This window comes from Dermacentor albipictus, chromosome 4, assembly GCF_038994185.2.
Source record: "Dermacentor albipictus isolate Rhodes 1998 colony chromosome 4, USDA_Dalb.pri_finalv2, whole genome shotgun sequence".
In the NCBI taxonomy this organism is placed as follows: Eukaryota; Metazoa; Arthropoda; class Arachnida; order Ixodida; family Ixodidae; genus Dermacentor; species Dermacentor albipictus.
Genome location: NC_091824.1, coordinates 154,554,202 through 154,570,785, shown reverse-complemented (window position 1 = coordinate 154,570,785; position 16,584 = coordinate 154,554,202). Strand labels below are relative to the sequence as shown.

The following is a 16,584-nucleotide window of genomic DNA, read 5'->3' as shown; positions in this document are numbered from 1 at the left end:
TCACAATTTGTCACCAAGTCCCGTGTCCTGTAAGTAACGCAGCAGTGCCATCATAGTGGATCGCGCTAATGTTCACGTAGCCCAATTTCTAAGGATGTTGTTCTCCCTTATTGGGCGCTTGTCCAATTGGTCTAAAGTGCCTGAAAGGGCTGCTCCTTCCGGGTTGAAACGAAGGCACTCAAAAAGAAGGTGTGCGATTGTTTCGTTGCACCCGCAGAACTCACAAAGGGGGCTGTAGGCGATTCCGATAAGAAAAAAGGAGTACGCATTTGAAAATGCTACTCCAAGCCATAGATGGAAGGGTTCAGTTACGTCGTGGGAGGTCGAGCGGAATACGGAGCTGTAAATTAGGGTCCAGGGTATCAAGGCAACTTGTGAATTCGAATGAATTCCATTGAGCTAATCTTAGGTCACGCGCAAGTGCGGAAATTTTTTTTCGCTGCGACGACTCTCAAAACAGGAACGACAACTCAGTTGACGCCGTCATAGCCAGATCGGGCAGCTTCGTCCACTCGATGATTGCCATGTATGCCACAATGACTAAGCAAGCAATCATATATCGTGTCCTTTGTCAACCATATGATGGTGGGATTCCCTGACCTCTGCGTCGAGCTACTCATGGGTTCTAGGGCGCACTGCCGAGAGTACACTCTGCAGCGTTGCTTTGGAATAGCAGAAGGCTAACCATGCATGGGGTGGTTCCTCCTGTATGAAATGAAAAGCCGCACGCAAGGCTATCTGTTCAGCAGCTTTCGTTGATGATACATGTGACGTTTCTGGCTGGATTTTGGCGCATCTTGCTGGCATCACCAGCGCGGCAGCTGAACTTGTAGGTGTGACTGAGCCACCAATGTAAACATGTGCGCTGCCACAGTGAACCTCATGTAAATGTCCTAATGTGGCCTGTTTCAGGGCAAACGATGGCATGTTAACTTTCTTCCTAATTCCTGGGATGGTGAGACGTATTTCACGTTTGTGCTGGCACAATAAAGGTGAGGATGGTCTTGCTGCAGGCATGTAGTTCCATCGCAACTAAGTACGATTGGCAGCAATTATGCGGCTGGGAGTTGTGTGTGTCCTTTCTGCAGCTAAAGCTAAAGAAGCAAGATTATGAGAAGGAAGTCGGGCAACATGCCGAATGTGCGCCCTGAGAGCGTCGGTGGCTAAATACGTTGATATTAGTTGATCTCGTGCTATGACAATCGTTGCCGCTGTAGACGCACACTTCGGAAGACCGAGACACGTCATTTGGGATTGAGCTTGTTGTCCCTGGTGTACACGCAGGTTTGTTTTGCAGGTACTGCCAAGCACATGGAGGCTGTACTTTGCAAAGCTAAGGAACACGTCGTTATAAAGCTGCAGCATTGACCGCACCGATGGGTCCCTCATGGCTGAGCCTTGTGCGCGTATCAACAAATATGATCTACAGACACTCCGTTCATATGGCCGCCTGAAGCAACTCTATATTTCTCCGGTGGCTAACACAGACAATTGGGGAAAGAAAAAGAATAAATAATGCGCTTTTACGTGCCGAAACCACGATCTGATTATGAGGCGCGCCGTTGCGGAGAACTTCAGAAATTTTGACCAACTGGGGTTCTTTAACATGCACATGAATCTAAGCACGCGGGTGTTTTCGTATTTCAACCCCATTAAAATGTGGCCGCCGTGGCTGGGAATCGATCCCGCGATGCTTAGTAGCACATCACGATAGCCATTAAGCAAACTATGGTGGTTAATCAGGGGAAGAAAGGACTTACCACATGTTACACTTAAACATACGCATGCACACGCGTATAGCCTACGTATGCATTCAGAAACTACGCTGAGAAGTCCACCCGTACACACGGCAATGACCAAGGTATGACTGTGAATGCTGGTGAATGCAAAAATGAGCGATATTTAGAAGTGCAGCTGTATTGTGATCAAGCTTCTCACCTGTACGCACTCGAAGGCCGAGAGACCCGTGCAGTGCACTCTCTTCTGAAGGCCTCGTGCCAGCCTTTCAACGCCACCCAGTGGCCGATCCCGTGGTTCTTCGGCAGCTGCCACTGCCAGCAGCAGCAGAAAGGCTATGCACAAGGACCTTCCTCTCGGCATCGCGGGCATCTATTGGCGCTACCTTGACACCTGCAGAAGTATAATGTCTCAAATGTTGTTCTGATCCCGTTTCTTTTAGGAGTTGGACCAACATCCTACTCGACGTTGATGTCTATAGCACTGTATGAAGCAGGATCTTTAGTTCATGATATGTCACTGCAACAACTAGACAACGAAGGCAATGACAGGCGCTGTCTATCAAATGAAGTTTTAATGCAAACGCATGACCAATAAAAGGAACGCGGAATAAACGAAAGCGAGAAAAACGAAAACTAAAAGCGAACTACGGAGTCCGAAAGTGGGGATTGTATAAGAGGGCCCGTACTGGCCCTGCGTTTGCATTTAAGCTTCAGTTGCTCGGCAGCGCCTGTGATTGTCTCGTCTATTTCATCTTTATCTAGTTTTTGCGCTGACATATTGTGGACGTATTCCAACTCGACCAGTTCTCGCTATTTGTAACTTAATTGCCACCGTAGTCGGGCGCTGATGAAGGTCACAAATGCTCCGCTGCACGAAATTAGAAACAGCTAGTCAATGTCACGTGCCATAGCTACGGATGACCACCACAACCAAAGGAGCGAGCTACTACATAAATGCTCCAAGTATTTCGTTCGTAAGTAAAGTTTGCCATTGACCGGCCGTGTTCGTTAATATGTCGATAACCAGGGTTGACTAGTCATGTTTCTTACGAATAATTCTAGGATAAAGAATTTTCTTTTTAATATGGGCTTTGGCTTCTGGGCTCATTCTGCAACGAATCCTAAACTATTATTGTGTTGCTTTAGACGTTATTCTTGCTTTTTTTTCTTTTTTTTTTGCTTTGATTTGATGCTCCCGCTCTTGGGCAAAGTTACGGCAACGTTTAGACTGCTATGAAATTTTTAATTCTTTAATCAGGCTGTCTACCTCCACCTCTGGCCCTCTACTTACCTAAATTTCACGCTTTCTTCTCTTTTCGCTCTGAGTAGTTTAGATTAAACACATCTCAAATTAGCTTTGCTTACGCCTGCGGATTCTCGGCCTTACCCCCACATTCGGCATGTACCATGTTTCTGAGGGCCTCCTCCTCCTCCTCATTATCATCATTATCATAATCATCATCATACGTTTCCTGCACTGGCGGCACACAAGAGTCGCTCCTGCGCCCCTCTTCTCTATACAAAGCGTCCGTGGTCGCCTAGATGGCGACCTCCATAGCTGTAAAGGCACAAAGACACGATGACAAAAGCCAATGAGAGGAGGTCATGTTTGGCCTGGACGGTTGGTTTGGTTTTATTCCACATTGCGCGTTTTCTCTTACCCCAAGCTTGGCCCCTTCACGCACTTAAGCAAGCCTTGGCACGGCCAATAGGGCCCCTGACAGCTCAACGAAAGGCTATGGCTCAACACACCTGTTGGCAGTAGCGATGACGCCGCCGCAACGCAGTTGTCTTTTTCGTACTGAGATATTTGTTATTACAGTAAGGACTCTAAATTAGGGGCGTCTTTGCAGGCCGGTGGCATAGTTTGTCGACATTTCCAACATTATCAAAACGCATCACTCGTTCTAGTCGATGTTTCTTAGTGTCGATGGTGCCGCGCCACATATGTATGCTCTGCTGTCTTGCCTGAGCATTGATTGCCTGAGGGCTGTTGTTTCCTGGGCATGTTTCTTCACATACTTTTGTGTGTGTGTGTGTGTGTGTGTGTGTGTGTGTGTGTGTGTGTGTGTGTGTGTGTGTGTGCGCGTGTGCGTGTGTGTGTGTGTGTGTGCGTGTGCGCGTGTGCGTGCGTGTGTGTGTGTGTGTGTGTGTGTGTGTGTGTGTGTGTGTGTGTGTGTGTGTGTGTGTGTGTGTGTGTGTGTGTGTGTGTGTGTGTGTGTGTGTGTGTGGTGCAGAACAGCCAAAGTAACAACCGGCAATATGGCTTATATTCCTTTCATTTTTCTCTGTCTTTCAATTGCCGTATTTCGTAAAACATGCCTTAACGAAATACTTTGGAAGGAAATTGTAATATTCGATGTTCTTCTGTTTGTGGACTAACTACCCTGACATTTACTATACATTAGCTATCAACTCCCTAAACAACATGTGTATTCTCGTACGCTTTACCGGCAATACGGTGGCTAGACTGTATGCGTTTGAACAGCACCTGGATGTTTGTTGTATGGCGTAATTTGACTGGAACAAGCGAAAAGCTATGGCAATAGACGGCCTAACAGAAGGGGATCGCTTAATAAATCGTTTACGTGCAATTTTTCTTCTGCTTTGAGAATTAAGCCACAGGCCGACTACACGCAACCGGAACCGCGATCTGAATTTTAGTTTTCCATTTGTTTTTAAGGAGCCAAAATACTTTTTTTTTACTTTTCCTCACTGTTTATCAGGATGCAATAAATACGATACGAAGTAAGTACAACTGGCGATGCTGTCAGGAATCTTTCTGCGATAATTTTTTTTTTTTTTGCATGCTTACCTCGACTAGTTTCAAACCAGAAGTGAGCATTTCCAGACGCAGCTGCGTCGAATGGAGAGGTTTGCGGAGACGCTTGTCCAGACCACCGCACATGTGACTTCCTGCAGAACCTGCGCCACAAAGTTTGCACGTGTTGCCAGGTAAATCTCTGGAACGCGCTTTGTCACTGAACTGTAGTTCACAGAGCTAGGTTATAGAAGTTGGATAAAATGAGAACGCTCTATGCGAAGCGATGCTTTCGTGAAGCGAAATTTAAATGCTACAAAGCTTTTCATCTTACACAAGGTGTTTGCGGCATACCGACTACGTGCCTGCTGGGCAAATTAGCAAGATGCAAAGCCATGAGCACCCGACCCACGTGGTCCACGCGACCGCGGATTACATTGTCTCAGGCAACGGCCCACATTTAATTTCGCTATGGCCAGATCCATCCCTGTTTACTGTTATGCTATCTTCGGGATCGTCCCACGTTGCCCGGTAAGAAGCTAACTCGGCAGACGCGGCAAATCTCGAAAAATAGGGGCGTAGAAGGCTTCGCTTTAATAAAGAACGTGTGCGCTTGAAGGCGTGTACTTGTTGCGCTGAGCATCTTTGGGTACTTTCGTTGTTTAATTGCGTAATTACGTAGAGAACGCAAACAGGCGCCAATACATTTGTAGGAGTAGTACAGATGTGGCTACACATAAGCATGAACGAAAAAACCAGTCAAAAACACAAAGGACAAGAGAAGAAGTTCACGACACAACGACTGGACTATCAACTGTGGTTTATTAGAATCCGTGTAGTCCCAGCAAGGGCAGCAGAGCATGCGCAACCGCATCATCACTTATCACAAAGCATGAAAAGACAGCACCGTTTCTATCGGGACCGACTTAGAAATTCAAATTCTTTTTCTTGTAAGCGCACCGAGGTTGTGCTAACGCAGTCATCACCTAATAAACTGATGAAGTACGCTTCCAAGATTTCACGCTCTTCTTTGCCCTTGCCCCTACCAAGAATCATCACACTGCTAAACAATGGATAACAACCACACTCATTGCAATGGCGAGGCAAGTTTGCACCGTTATCTGACCCCAGGGAGGAGTGGTGCTCACGCAGGCGGTCATTAATACATCGACCGGTTTGGCCTATGTAAAATCTTTCGCACGTGAGAGGGAACCTATAAACAACCCCTGCAGCACATGCCGTGAAACGATTTGCATGCTGCGTTGTGCAAACATGGTTCCTTGCCCTGCCTCGAGAAATGCGCGAACACAGACCCGAAAGCTTACAAGGGGCAGAAAAAACAACACTTACTCCCTGTTTGGCGGCAACTTTCTTAATACTGTGGCTCACTTTATGTACGTACGGCATAACTTCAAGTTTCTTACGTTCAACAGCCCCACCATCTACCAGCTCCGTACGTTCCCTCTTTAGCCTCTGAAGCAGCGATTCAGCCACCGCTTTCAAAAGAGGCGGAGGGAACCCTGCGGCTTCTAGACGTTGGGATTGTGCGTCAAAGTTACTTTTAATGGCGTGGTGACAGCTTCTTTCAAGTGCATTGCGGAAACAATTCATTGCAATCCCTCTTTTTACAATCTTTGAATGTGCAGATCCAAATGGTAAAAGAGCTTTCTTGCCCCTAGGTGAAAACATCCAGCACAAATGCCCGTCGTCAAAGAAAGTTAGTTGCAGTTCTAGGAACCTGATGGAATGATTGCTAGGAAGTTCATGAGTGAAATTAAGAGTGCGTGAAGAAGCTTTAAAAGCAGTCAATACATCGTCTACTGCTGCGGGCAGAGTGTCATTTGGTAAAAGCTCTAAAAGTACTAAAAAATCGTCCACATACCTATAAACTTTGCACACACGCTTGTTTAGAAGGAAGCCTTGAAGTTTCCTGTCAAATTTTGCTAAAAATATCTGGGAAAGCACTGGGGCAACACTAGAGCCAATACATATTCCTTTTTTCTGAAGGAACAAGGAACCTTTGAATTCAACAACAGTGGATGACAGATAAAAGGATAGGAGCTCTTTCTCTTGTCCTTTGTGTTTTTGACTGGTTTTTTCGTTCAAGTATGTACCAACTGGCCCAGATTTCAACCCTTCTACACATAAGCAGATTCGTTATATTAGTGATGTTTTCTGTGTGAGCTATTCTGGAAGACAGCAGCAGCAGCCAGAGTCAAATAAGTCCGGGAGAGTTTTCCCCCAGACCGCTTTGCCTAAGAAAAGAAAAGCTTCTGGAAGCAGCAACAGTTTGACAATAGGTAGTGCAAAAATTACTAAATAAGTTGCTCGCCTTTTCCGGAATTTTATGTGTCATAATAAAATAAAACAAAGACACATACTGGAAAAGATGAAAACTTCCTTTCGGAGATTACGACCAAACTAGTTGCTCTAAATTAGGGACGTGCAAATATTTGATATCTGGAATACGAATCGATTCTGTTCGGAAATTATCTATTTTAAATTTCCGAATAACCATTGCTTTCGATTAGTGGTGCCTGGAGGGAGAGCGAACACAGGAAGAAAGCACCGTTCACAATGATTCCGCTGTACGAGAGCTGCGGCTGCTGCATAAAGACACCAGTTCGAGAACCGAAGGTACGGGGCAAATAACTTCATATCAATAATTCCCAAATATTAAGTAAATATGCTTCACTTTTAAGCTGCTTGTATGCTAATGTATTGTTCGGATTTACTATATGGTCAGTCTCACAATGCATGCATCTTTTTTAGAATAATGTGCGGGGCTGTAAAACCGCAGTATTCGTTTTCATCGAACCCAACACTGCGTGTGCACCTGGTGAAATGCTGTTTCCTTGCTTCAATATTACAATATATTTATTTATGATTTAGAGGTACTGCTTGCCACAACGGGGCCGAAAGCATGAGTGAGTAATACAGTTAATGTGAAGTGAGGTATGAAACAATGCATAAAGTTCACAGAAAACACTGAATCACATGCATCTGAAACAACATAAAGAGATACAATTTGCAAAATGCTTTGGTGCGCCAAATAACTGAAAGTTGTTATTACTAATTGACAAGTTCTTCAAATGTCCAGATGTCTAATTGCGAGAGGTGTTACATGCATATGCCAAATAAAGAGTATTAACCTCATTTGCAGGGCTTTTAATGCCAGGGTAACCCCGCTTTAGCAACGTCACCACCATCACTTTATTTTATCCCTGAACGAGCTCCATAATGACTTAATACTTCATTCTGTTTAGAAAACACCATATATAATTGATGTTCAAACGTCGCTTTTCTCGAATACCTTTATTCGATTCGAATTGCTTCCATTCGGAAATTTGATTCGAACACGTACTCCTACTATAGGTCAAAGTCAGTGAATGATTTCGCAGACTGATACGGTTAACATATTTTGCTAGATTGATGCCATTGAATCGTTTTATAAATAGCGTATTAAATGAAAGCTTAAGCGCAGAACTGGAAGCATTTCACACATTACTTGGTATGTGGAGTGATGACTGCGTGTTTTGTATGCCCAAATTAGAAGTCTCTGCCCCTCACTGATAATTTTCATAGTCGGCTACAGCACACCGCCTTCCCATTTCCTTTTCTACAATGAACCAGTTAATTTTGAATTCCGGCTCATAGCTGTTACACATACCTATAGAATCTCTTTTAACTCATTGAAAGGCCAAATCGCAGGCGTCACCACAATCGTATCCGTCACCCCCTGTCACACGAGCGTGCTAGGGGGTGACGGATATTTAGGAGACCAAACAATGGCAGGCATCTATGCAAAGAGGAGAGATAAGAACAAACATTGCAGGCCATGGGAACACTGGGCTTCCTCTTCGGGGCCGGAAAACGAACTCGGCCTCGACCCCAAGCTTGCGACGCCGCCGTGTTGCACGCGCAACCGATACTTTGAATGCGGTCACGCATGCGGAAATAGATCCACCGTTCTCGTTTCTGCGCTTCCGGAATTTTGCAAGGCCGTCAGAACTCTAAGTGATATACCTGTGAATGTGACGGTGGGGCAACTCCAGAGCCTTATTTTTCTATTTTTTCGGCAAACGCCGTAGAATATTTAACAGCGCGACTCCCAGCTGTCTGTAACATCGCACATGAATTCGTCGTGTTGTGTTACACGCGAGCTAAGTTTGATTTGCCTCGACGACATGGTCACAAGCTACGTGACCGCATCCATTAAACAAACATGAACGAACGATATCCCGGCAGGATGAGAGGTCGGTTAAGTAAGCGCGCGAAATCGTGCAAGAATGTTTAACGGAAACGACCGGCATAGAAATAGCAGCGCGTGGCAAGAGAAACGGAAGTACTTTGTGCAAGGAAGGAGACAAGATTACGGCAAATACTGACGCGGTTATGAAGACACTGAACCATTCAGTTCCCAGGAATACAAATTGCCAATGGTGGCCGCTGGAGGGATTTATCCAGTGCTCTTAACATGAGTAAGAGAGCAGCCGTGTGCAAGATTGTCAATAGTTTCCTGTTTCTATTATTGACTTCCCTCCGTATTTGACTTTAATGGATCTGCTCCTTAAAGTGAAATGTTGCAACCATCAGATTACTGATTACAAGATTACATTATTAGCAGAGAACGATGTACGTTGAGGCGACACCGGTCTTGCGTGTTGGAGATAATGCAAAACAGCTTCATTTATCAGTGGCTATTGCATAATTCATCATGGAAACTTCACTCACAAAAACAAAACAGCAATGCAAGGAAAAAGGGAAGGCACCCGCTAGAGATTTTTTTAGGCCAAAACAAGAACGCGTCTCGTCACTTTCTTGTAGCCTTCGCGCTCCAGTCACTGCTTCGCAGCGATGGTGACGTTTTCTTGGCATACATACGCCTTCGTATGGAGGTGCAGTTATGGGTTCATTCACGAAACCCGCACGTTTCTTCAATGCGCCTAGAGAGTGCTACGTAGTAAAAAGAGTGTTTTTCACTCAGAATCTCGATAACCTACGTGTAAGCCTGTGAACGGCGCAGTGCGACTGAACAACAAAGGCAATTTTCCTGTAGCGATGACATGGCGCTGGTTGGGATTAACATTACTATCCCTCAACATCCGCACGCGTTCGTGCGACACGGCTACACGCTTTAACACTGTCGCAAGACGTTCGCTCGTCAAGCTCCACTTACTTGAGGGCGGCGTCGCGATACCTGGCGGCGCGCGTTGGCTGGGGCCGAGCGAGACGAGGCGCCTGTGGAGGCACCAGCGCGCGCCCGAGATGTGCGGCGCGTGCGGAGCGCGGTGCCGGCGGCGCGGAAGCGAGCGCGCAGACCTCGCGGAAGCCGAGAGCGCAGCGAGCACGTGCTGCGGAGCTTTGAACACGGACGGCGACGTAAACCAGTTCGTCCAATTGCTGGACTGCATGGCGCTGCAGTTAGTTGCCGCCCACTTGCGAAACATGGCTGGTAATCAAAGCAACGCAAGTTTTCGCGCACGGTCAGGCATATTCTCTCGTGTGAGCTACTTCGCACGAGGAAATCTCGCGCGCACTGCTTTGGAGAACTTCGCCGGACCCCCATCAAGGAAACTTGCCCACAATAGCCGCAAATGGGAAGGAAACAAGGCGTCTCCTCCGCGTGCGTGCGCATCGAATCAGGCATGCTACGCGGAGAGATCTTGCGCTCGTTGCATCAGTGTAGCCTACGGAACGAAGGACCAAAGCGGTAAAGGCACGCGTTTCACGCCATCGTGAAAGTCGCTGCTGTCACCTGTTCAAAACAGTGCCGGCGTGCCCCTTGCCGTATATCCAAGTGCCGTAGTTCCTGATAAGGAATTGACGTGAATATCGTGAAATTCGAGTGAATATAGTTTCAACATGGATGTCCAACGTTACACTTGTCATTCTGGTGCTTCTATTTCATGTTCGACATTCCTCATAATATTCCTTTTTCTTAGTAAAAGCTGCGTAACCGATCAGTTGCAGTAGGGCCTATCACCTTTATGCTGCGCTGTCATTATTTACTTAGCCTTCTGGACGTTACCGTTTGTTGATAAACACGTGATGCCCTTCTCATCTTCAGTAATATACAGCAAATGACTGTAGCGCATAGTTTCGCGATACTGTTTGAATTTTCTGGTTTCCATTTTTTTCCCCTCTTCTTCTTTCTCTTTTTATTCCCTTTACCCCTTTCCCCAGCACAGGGTAGCCAGCCGGTACTTAGACTGGCTAACCTCCCTGTCTTTCCTCTCGTTTGTCTCCTCCTCCTTCACCCATATGCTGCCATTATTATCATCACAATAATATTTGTTATGTCGACTGCACAATGAAAGCGCCTCCAAGCGATATCCAATCATCCGTGAATTGCGTCAGCCAGATCCACTTATTTAATGAAAGTAAAATATGGGAAGTTTGGCCAAAGACGGTGCCGGCTACCTGACAATTATAGGTTGCAAAAACAACAAACACGATAGATAATGAAAATGCAAGACATTGTCCAAAATCCATTACATAATGGAAAAATGCTGACACAGCAACACCGCCGTTCATCGAGAAAGAAAAAGATTATAACACCACACGAACGACGCAAGTATAGACAAGCAATGTGAACATAAAAATTTAGATCGACAGTTGTCTCCATTCCATGTTCGCAAATTTTATCATTTCATCACACAACCCAATCGCCCGCCTTTTCGAACAAAGTCGAATATTTTAATAGCCAAATCGGTTACCCACTCTACTGCTCAAGTCGACATTCTTTTTTTTTTGTGTGTGCGTGTGTGTGGGGGGGGGGGGGGGGAGGAGGGGGCGCGGGCGCGCGCGCGCGTGCTTAACTCACAACGCTAGTGTTCTTTGTGAGCGACACATGCCGCCGCGAGGAAAAACCCGCCACACAGAACCTGGGCGGCGCCACTGACCTTGCCCTGCCTGCCGCAATCAACGAAAGCTGCCTCGGCACCTGCGCATGCTGGAGGAACACAGAGGCTCTCGGCAAGGGTGGCGGAAATCGCGGAATGCCCCGTTGTTTACGCGGACACGTCGCAACAGTAGCGAAAGAGTGGCGCGGGGCATCTACGTGCGTCAGCACTACAGTTCGGAATAGAACGGGAGAAATACCAGCAGGCGAAGGTTGTGTGCGAGGACGGGAAAAAGAACCCTCCTGTATCCGAATCGGTTTTGATTCCGAAGACAGGTAGGCATTGTGCAAGCCTTCGTAAGCGGCTCCACTGGCAAGGACGTTGCGCAAGCTGACTGATGGCGTGAAATGAGACGCTCCTTGTCTGGCTCCCTTCCTCTGGCACGTTTTTCTACGGCATAAGCACCTTTCTTGTTCACAGACTACACCGGAAAGTTCGTAGGGGCAATCGCGGTTTTGTTTTATACACCTTTTGCACATTCCGCCACCGCTGAAAGGCCACTAGCGGACGGCTACAAAAAAGAGCACAATGAAATCGTGAATGCTTTTCTGCCCTGCGTATAAATAATAAGCCCAGTGGTAGCTACAAGAGCAAGGCATCAGACCCTTCACATTCTTTTCTCTTTTTTGTTTGTTCGAATACCGTTTGTGCAGCGCATACCTGAATAACCTTTGCGCTTGGTCCGCAGTCAGGCTCAACGACTGATATCGACGTCCAGTTTCTGACACTCGGTGTGCGCATCACTCGCAACAGCTGCACTTTGATACAGCCACACTTATTTACTCCTACGTAGATTTTCCCGTTGAGCACTGCACGCCTATGCAAATTTGTGCTCCATTGCGCTGCACCAATTTTTCGATTCGTTCTGCCACACACTCACTCTTAATAAGAGTGAAATTTACTTTGAGAGCATCTATCTAACACATAAATCACAACTTGGCAGGGTACATTGTTCATGCCATTAAGCCCTAAAAAATGTAAAGTCACGACGTTATCCCGCTTGCGCACCATAACACGTCATACCTACCGCCTTAAATCAGTCCTCGTTGAGCACGCACCTTCTTACAAGTATCTAGGTGTTCACATGAACCCTTCACTATCACAAGTAGCGCACATCGAAACTAACTGCCCTGAATCTTCGCGCATGCTCGAGTACTTGCAACGTAACCTTCGCGAAGCATCTCCAAAGATGTAGAAACTTGTGCGCCTCACGTACATCCGACCTAACTCGAATAGGCGTCAACTGCCTGGCACTCACCTCAAGTTTACCTCGCCTCTCACATAGAAGCGACACAGGGCCAAGCCACCCGATTCATTGCATGGGGCAAACTAGAGCTACAGAGCTTAAATGCGCGCTCGACCTTCCATCGATTGCATAACTTTGCCTCATATCTCCGAGTATGCCTCTTTCAGTTCTGCTACTATCTCGCACTTTCAAGGCATGCTTTGATAAAGCCGCCTTTGCGAGCTCCTACTTGCCGAAGTCATATCCTACCCCTAACGCGCATCCCTGGTCGAACATTACAAATTACAAATTTATTCTTTCCGCAATAAGTAGTCTTATGGAATTCCATCCCTGATAACATCCGCCCATCCAGTGATTGAAATTCATTTCCGCATAAACTAAACTGCTGCATTACATAACATTATACTAATGTTTTCTTACCATTGTTGCTCTTACCTGATCACTTTTTGCTACTTTTCTCCTGTTTTCTTTTTACTTGTTTTTCATATGTTCAGATGAGCAATGAAAGCATGTAGTCAGGCCTCCCCTTATGTAATGCATTCAGGTTTTTAAAGTGAGATAAAGGAACTTAAATAAATAAAAATGCATAAGTGATTCTACTGAGAATCCACAAAGCAAATTTTAATGAGGTTGCGTTCGAAACAAAAAGCCTGTAATCTTGATGGTTTCATTCACTGTTCTCCTATGAAGTGTCGTGACCTTCAAAGTGCTGTCGCCAGCCACGTGCGAAAGATTTGGAAAGTCCTTATCGTGGAGGCTTCGTCGGAGCGTCCTGCGTCAAATCGATTAGATAAAGCGTTTACGACATACAGAAGTGCTCTATCACGTACCACTGATTCTTTCATTCTTTCGCGAAGGAAATGTAACGCAAAATATTATCAAGCAATCTGTTCATGACGGCATATCTCGAGTGCCAGTAAAGGAATGCTTGCAAAGCAATCTTGTCTCCTTGTCTTGTCCAATATTTCTTAGTGTGTTTTATCACCTGCTCGTCTTGCTGGTTCTTGAGCTCTATATCAGTAAATCAGCAGTAGCTGCTTCGGAGTGAACATGTTTCAGCTTGCATCCACCTGAAGACATACTTCATCATTGTACTTCATGTGTGTCAAGTCAGGAAAATACTGTAGATGACACCATTCAAACCTTTTATTCTGCACATACCTGCTAAGCTGTGCCCAATATGAACATTTCAGTGTTCCACAAATGATTCTGCAGAAGCCACTGTTAAATCGGTCTAAGAAGACAGTGTCCCCGGAAGCATTTACTATGGTGCGGGAAGTCTATTTTCAGATTAGGAAATGTGTTTTTTACCTGAATGGCTTATTGGCGCGGGTTCAACAACTCGAATGAAAAGAAAGCGACATCACGCATGGCTCAAAGCGCTGTGGAGTCATCCGGAGTACACATGAAAAGCTGGAATCCTTGAAGATAATCTGCAATACACGTGTAAAGCCGTCCTCCAGATGTATACACAACTCAACGTCGCTCCTCGTGTGGACTTTCTGTGTCCTCTATACAGGGCAATGATTCTCGTTTCCTCTTGAACGAGCGACATCCACTACATCCGCTGAGCTATATGGCATTAAGGAGGCCCTTGTACATGTACTTCGATAGTAGCCGTAAAAACACGGGCGATGTTCGTGGATTCGAAAGCAGTCCTACCAAGTATGTGGAACAGACGCAAGCAATGTAATAACCAGCCTGCCGCATTTGACATTGCTTATCTTCACCACAAGGCTGAGATTGTTTGGCATGGCATCAGGTTCATATTAATACCTGGCCATGCCAGTATTCTGTCAGAAATTGGTCTAATCGGAAAACTTCAAAAGATTCCCCATTTCATATAGAAAACGAAAAAAAGCGGAGATAGCTGTCCTAAATGGACTCCAATACCAACATTACATAAGAATATCTTTTACCAAAGCCGACGCTTCGAACAAGGCAAAAACATATGGCTATCAAGAAAAAGACTGCCTCTGGAACCTTCCACTTCACCAAGATTATCTTCTGCGTTATATTGACCCAGAAGAGAGATCGAAAATTCCGCGACCACTTCCTTGACGCTTAGAGACATTGTACCATCCTCTTCGACTGAACGTGGCATACACGAACCTCATACACGAACCGCATACACGGACTGCATACACCAACCTCTGCACCTCATAGGGCGTACCACTAATTAAAGGAAAATGAAAGTAGATGAAAAGACAACTTGGTGAGTATGGAAGCCAAACCTGCATCTTCCGGATTACGCGTATTATTCGGTCCAGTAGCATTCACAGTTGCTATTAGCTACCGTTATGCCCAGTTACTCTTTCTTGTTAACACTGTTATTCACGCTCTGTGCCTTTAGAATGTAACTCGGTTGTATTGTGTTTCTCTCTTTTTCTTTTTCGCTGTCCTATTCTCTCCCCATCTTTAGAAGCAGGTGGTCGTTCTGCCTGTTCGGAAGCAGTTGTAAACCTGTATTCAAATGCTTCATGTTCATACCTAATAATCAAAACGAGATAAAGAACAGTAGTTAAAATAAAAGAGTATCTGATTAAATATAGAACCTGATTCCTCCTGATTCTATAAAACAGCTAAATGGATACTGTGAGTGTGTTGGCCTGAGGATTCTTTTTGAATAAAATTCTCAACGTGCCTTACCATGACAAATGTGGAACTTCAAAACATAATTCAAAGGAATATGCTGGCATGTATGCAAAATCTCGAGGTAGGGCTTCATGTGCAAATGATAACTTAAGACCAACTTTTGTTACTTGAATTAAAACTCATTATGTCGATTTGGAATTTCAAACGTCGAATGTGCAACTTTCCCAGAAGAAGGCAACCATGCGACTTGTGGTCACGGTTGAGCCTAAGTCACCATCGTAACGCCATTGTTGGGGAAAGCAGGCGCTTGTGATTGGATCAAATATTCTACAGGGAATGCTCGACACCCAACGTGATGTCGTGATCACAGAGCCGCCTAAGTAGACGCCAATTATTGTTTAAGGTTTTGCAATAGCTTTAACAATGTTGCGACTTGCATGCGAATGAACGTGAGGCCGCAAGTAAAGGTAAAGTGAAAATTCGATCAAACTGCAATCAGCACATATTGAGAAGACTCTACATCTGGCATTTAACAGGAACATTTTGGTAACTTACAGAGCCGTGAGAAAAAACACAAATGACTAGATCTTCGTAGTTGTGCCATGTATGAGGCTAAATTAAACCAATGTGCCACCACAGCGAGAGTCTGCTCATGCCATGCACTAAAAGACACGTGTGTGATTCACCGAAACGGTTACTCGGACAGGTCTCTATTTTCGTCTGACGGCGATAAAAGTGAAATCAGGTGCTGCACAGCCTCCGACAGCAGCTGCCTGTGTATGTGCCTAACGGTACGAGCTTGAAAAGCGCTATACATGCCTGCAAAGCACCTCCCCCCCCCCCCCTTTGCGCTTTGACTACTCAATTCTCCTCGGTAGTTATTATCATTGTATATCCCATTGTGCCATGTCAACTTATATTTCTGGGACCTAGTACTTTGAAGAGATTGTGCAAACAAATTCATTGAGGTTTGTTGGAGCTGGGTACGTAAAATGTTATGGCTAAATATTATCACATTTTTTTTTCTAAACTGTAAGTACTGCGTGAGTTATGTGCTTCGTCTGTTCTATGCAGCCTAAAGCGATTCCTAAAGTGAACGCGAAAGAACATTCTAGCGGTTTCACCAAAATATTTTGAACACAAACATATTTAAAGTAGACATAGAACATTGCATCCTATCACACATCATTTCTCAAAGTCTGCAAAGATCCACTACTGGACTCATTTCCTTTTACTCATTAGGATTTGGAAAAGTTAGTTCACGATAGTAAAGCCAATGTAGTATAATAACAAGTTCTCCAAATATACAGCAACATGTAAAACAAGCAGAACAACTTA

At 45.3% G+C, this 16,584-nt stretch overlaps 1 protein-coding gene across 5 annotated transcripts in view; it reads right to left on the bottom strand.

The window, feature by feature from the left end:
• The window catches only part of LOC135903783 (zinc transporter ZIP5-like), an 83,478-nt gene that overhangs the window by 19,292 nt on the left and 47,602 nt on the right, over positions 1 to 16,584 (bottom strand). For 3 of the 5 annotated variants that reach the window (XM_065434173.1, XM_065434176.2, XM_065434177.2), the window contains exons 2-3: positions 4,555 to 4,664; positions 1,939 to 2,130 (exon numbers count right to left, since the gene is read on the bottom strand). In XM_065434173.1, the coding sequence (XP_065290245.1) occupies positions 1,939 to 2,109 (171 nt within the window). In that variant the 5' untranslated portion in view covers positions 2,110 to 2,130; positions 4,555 to 4,664. Of the gene's footprint in view, positions 1 to 1,938; positions 2,131 to 4,554; positions 4,665 to 9,679; positions 9,880 to 12,663; positions 12,747 to 16,584 lie in introns of those variants that run through there. The other 2 variants (XM_065434175.1, XM_065434174.2) reach the window with 2 other exon arrangements.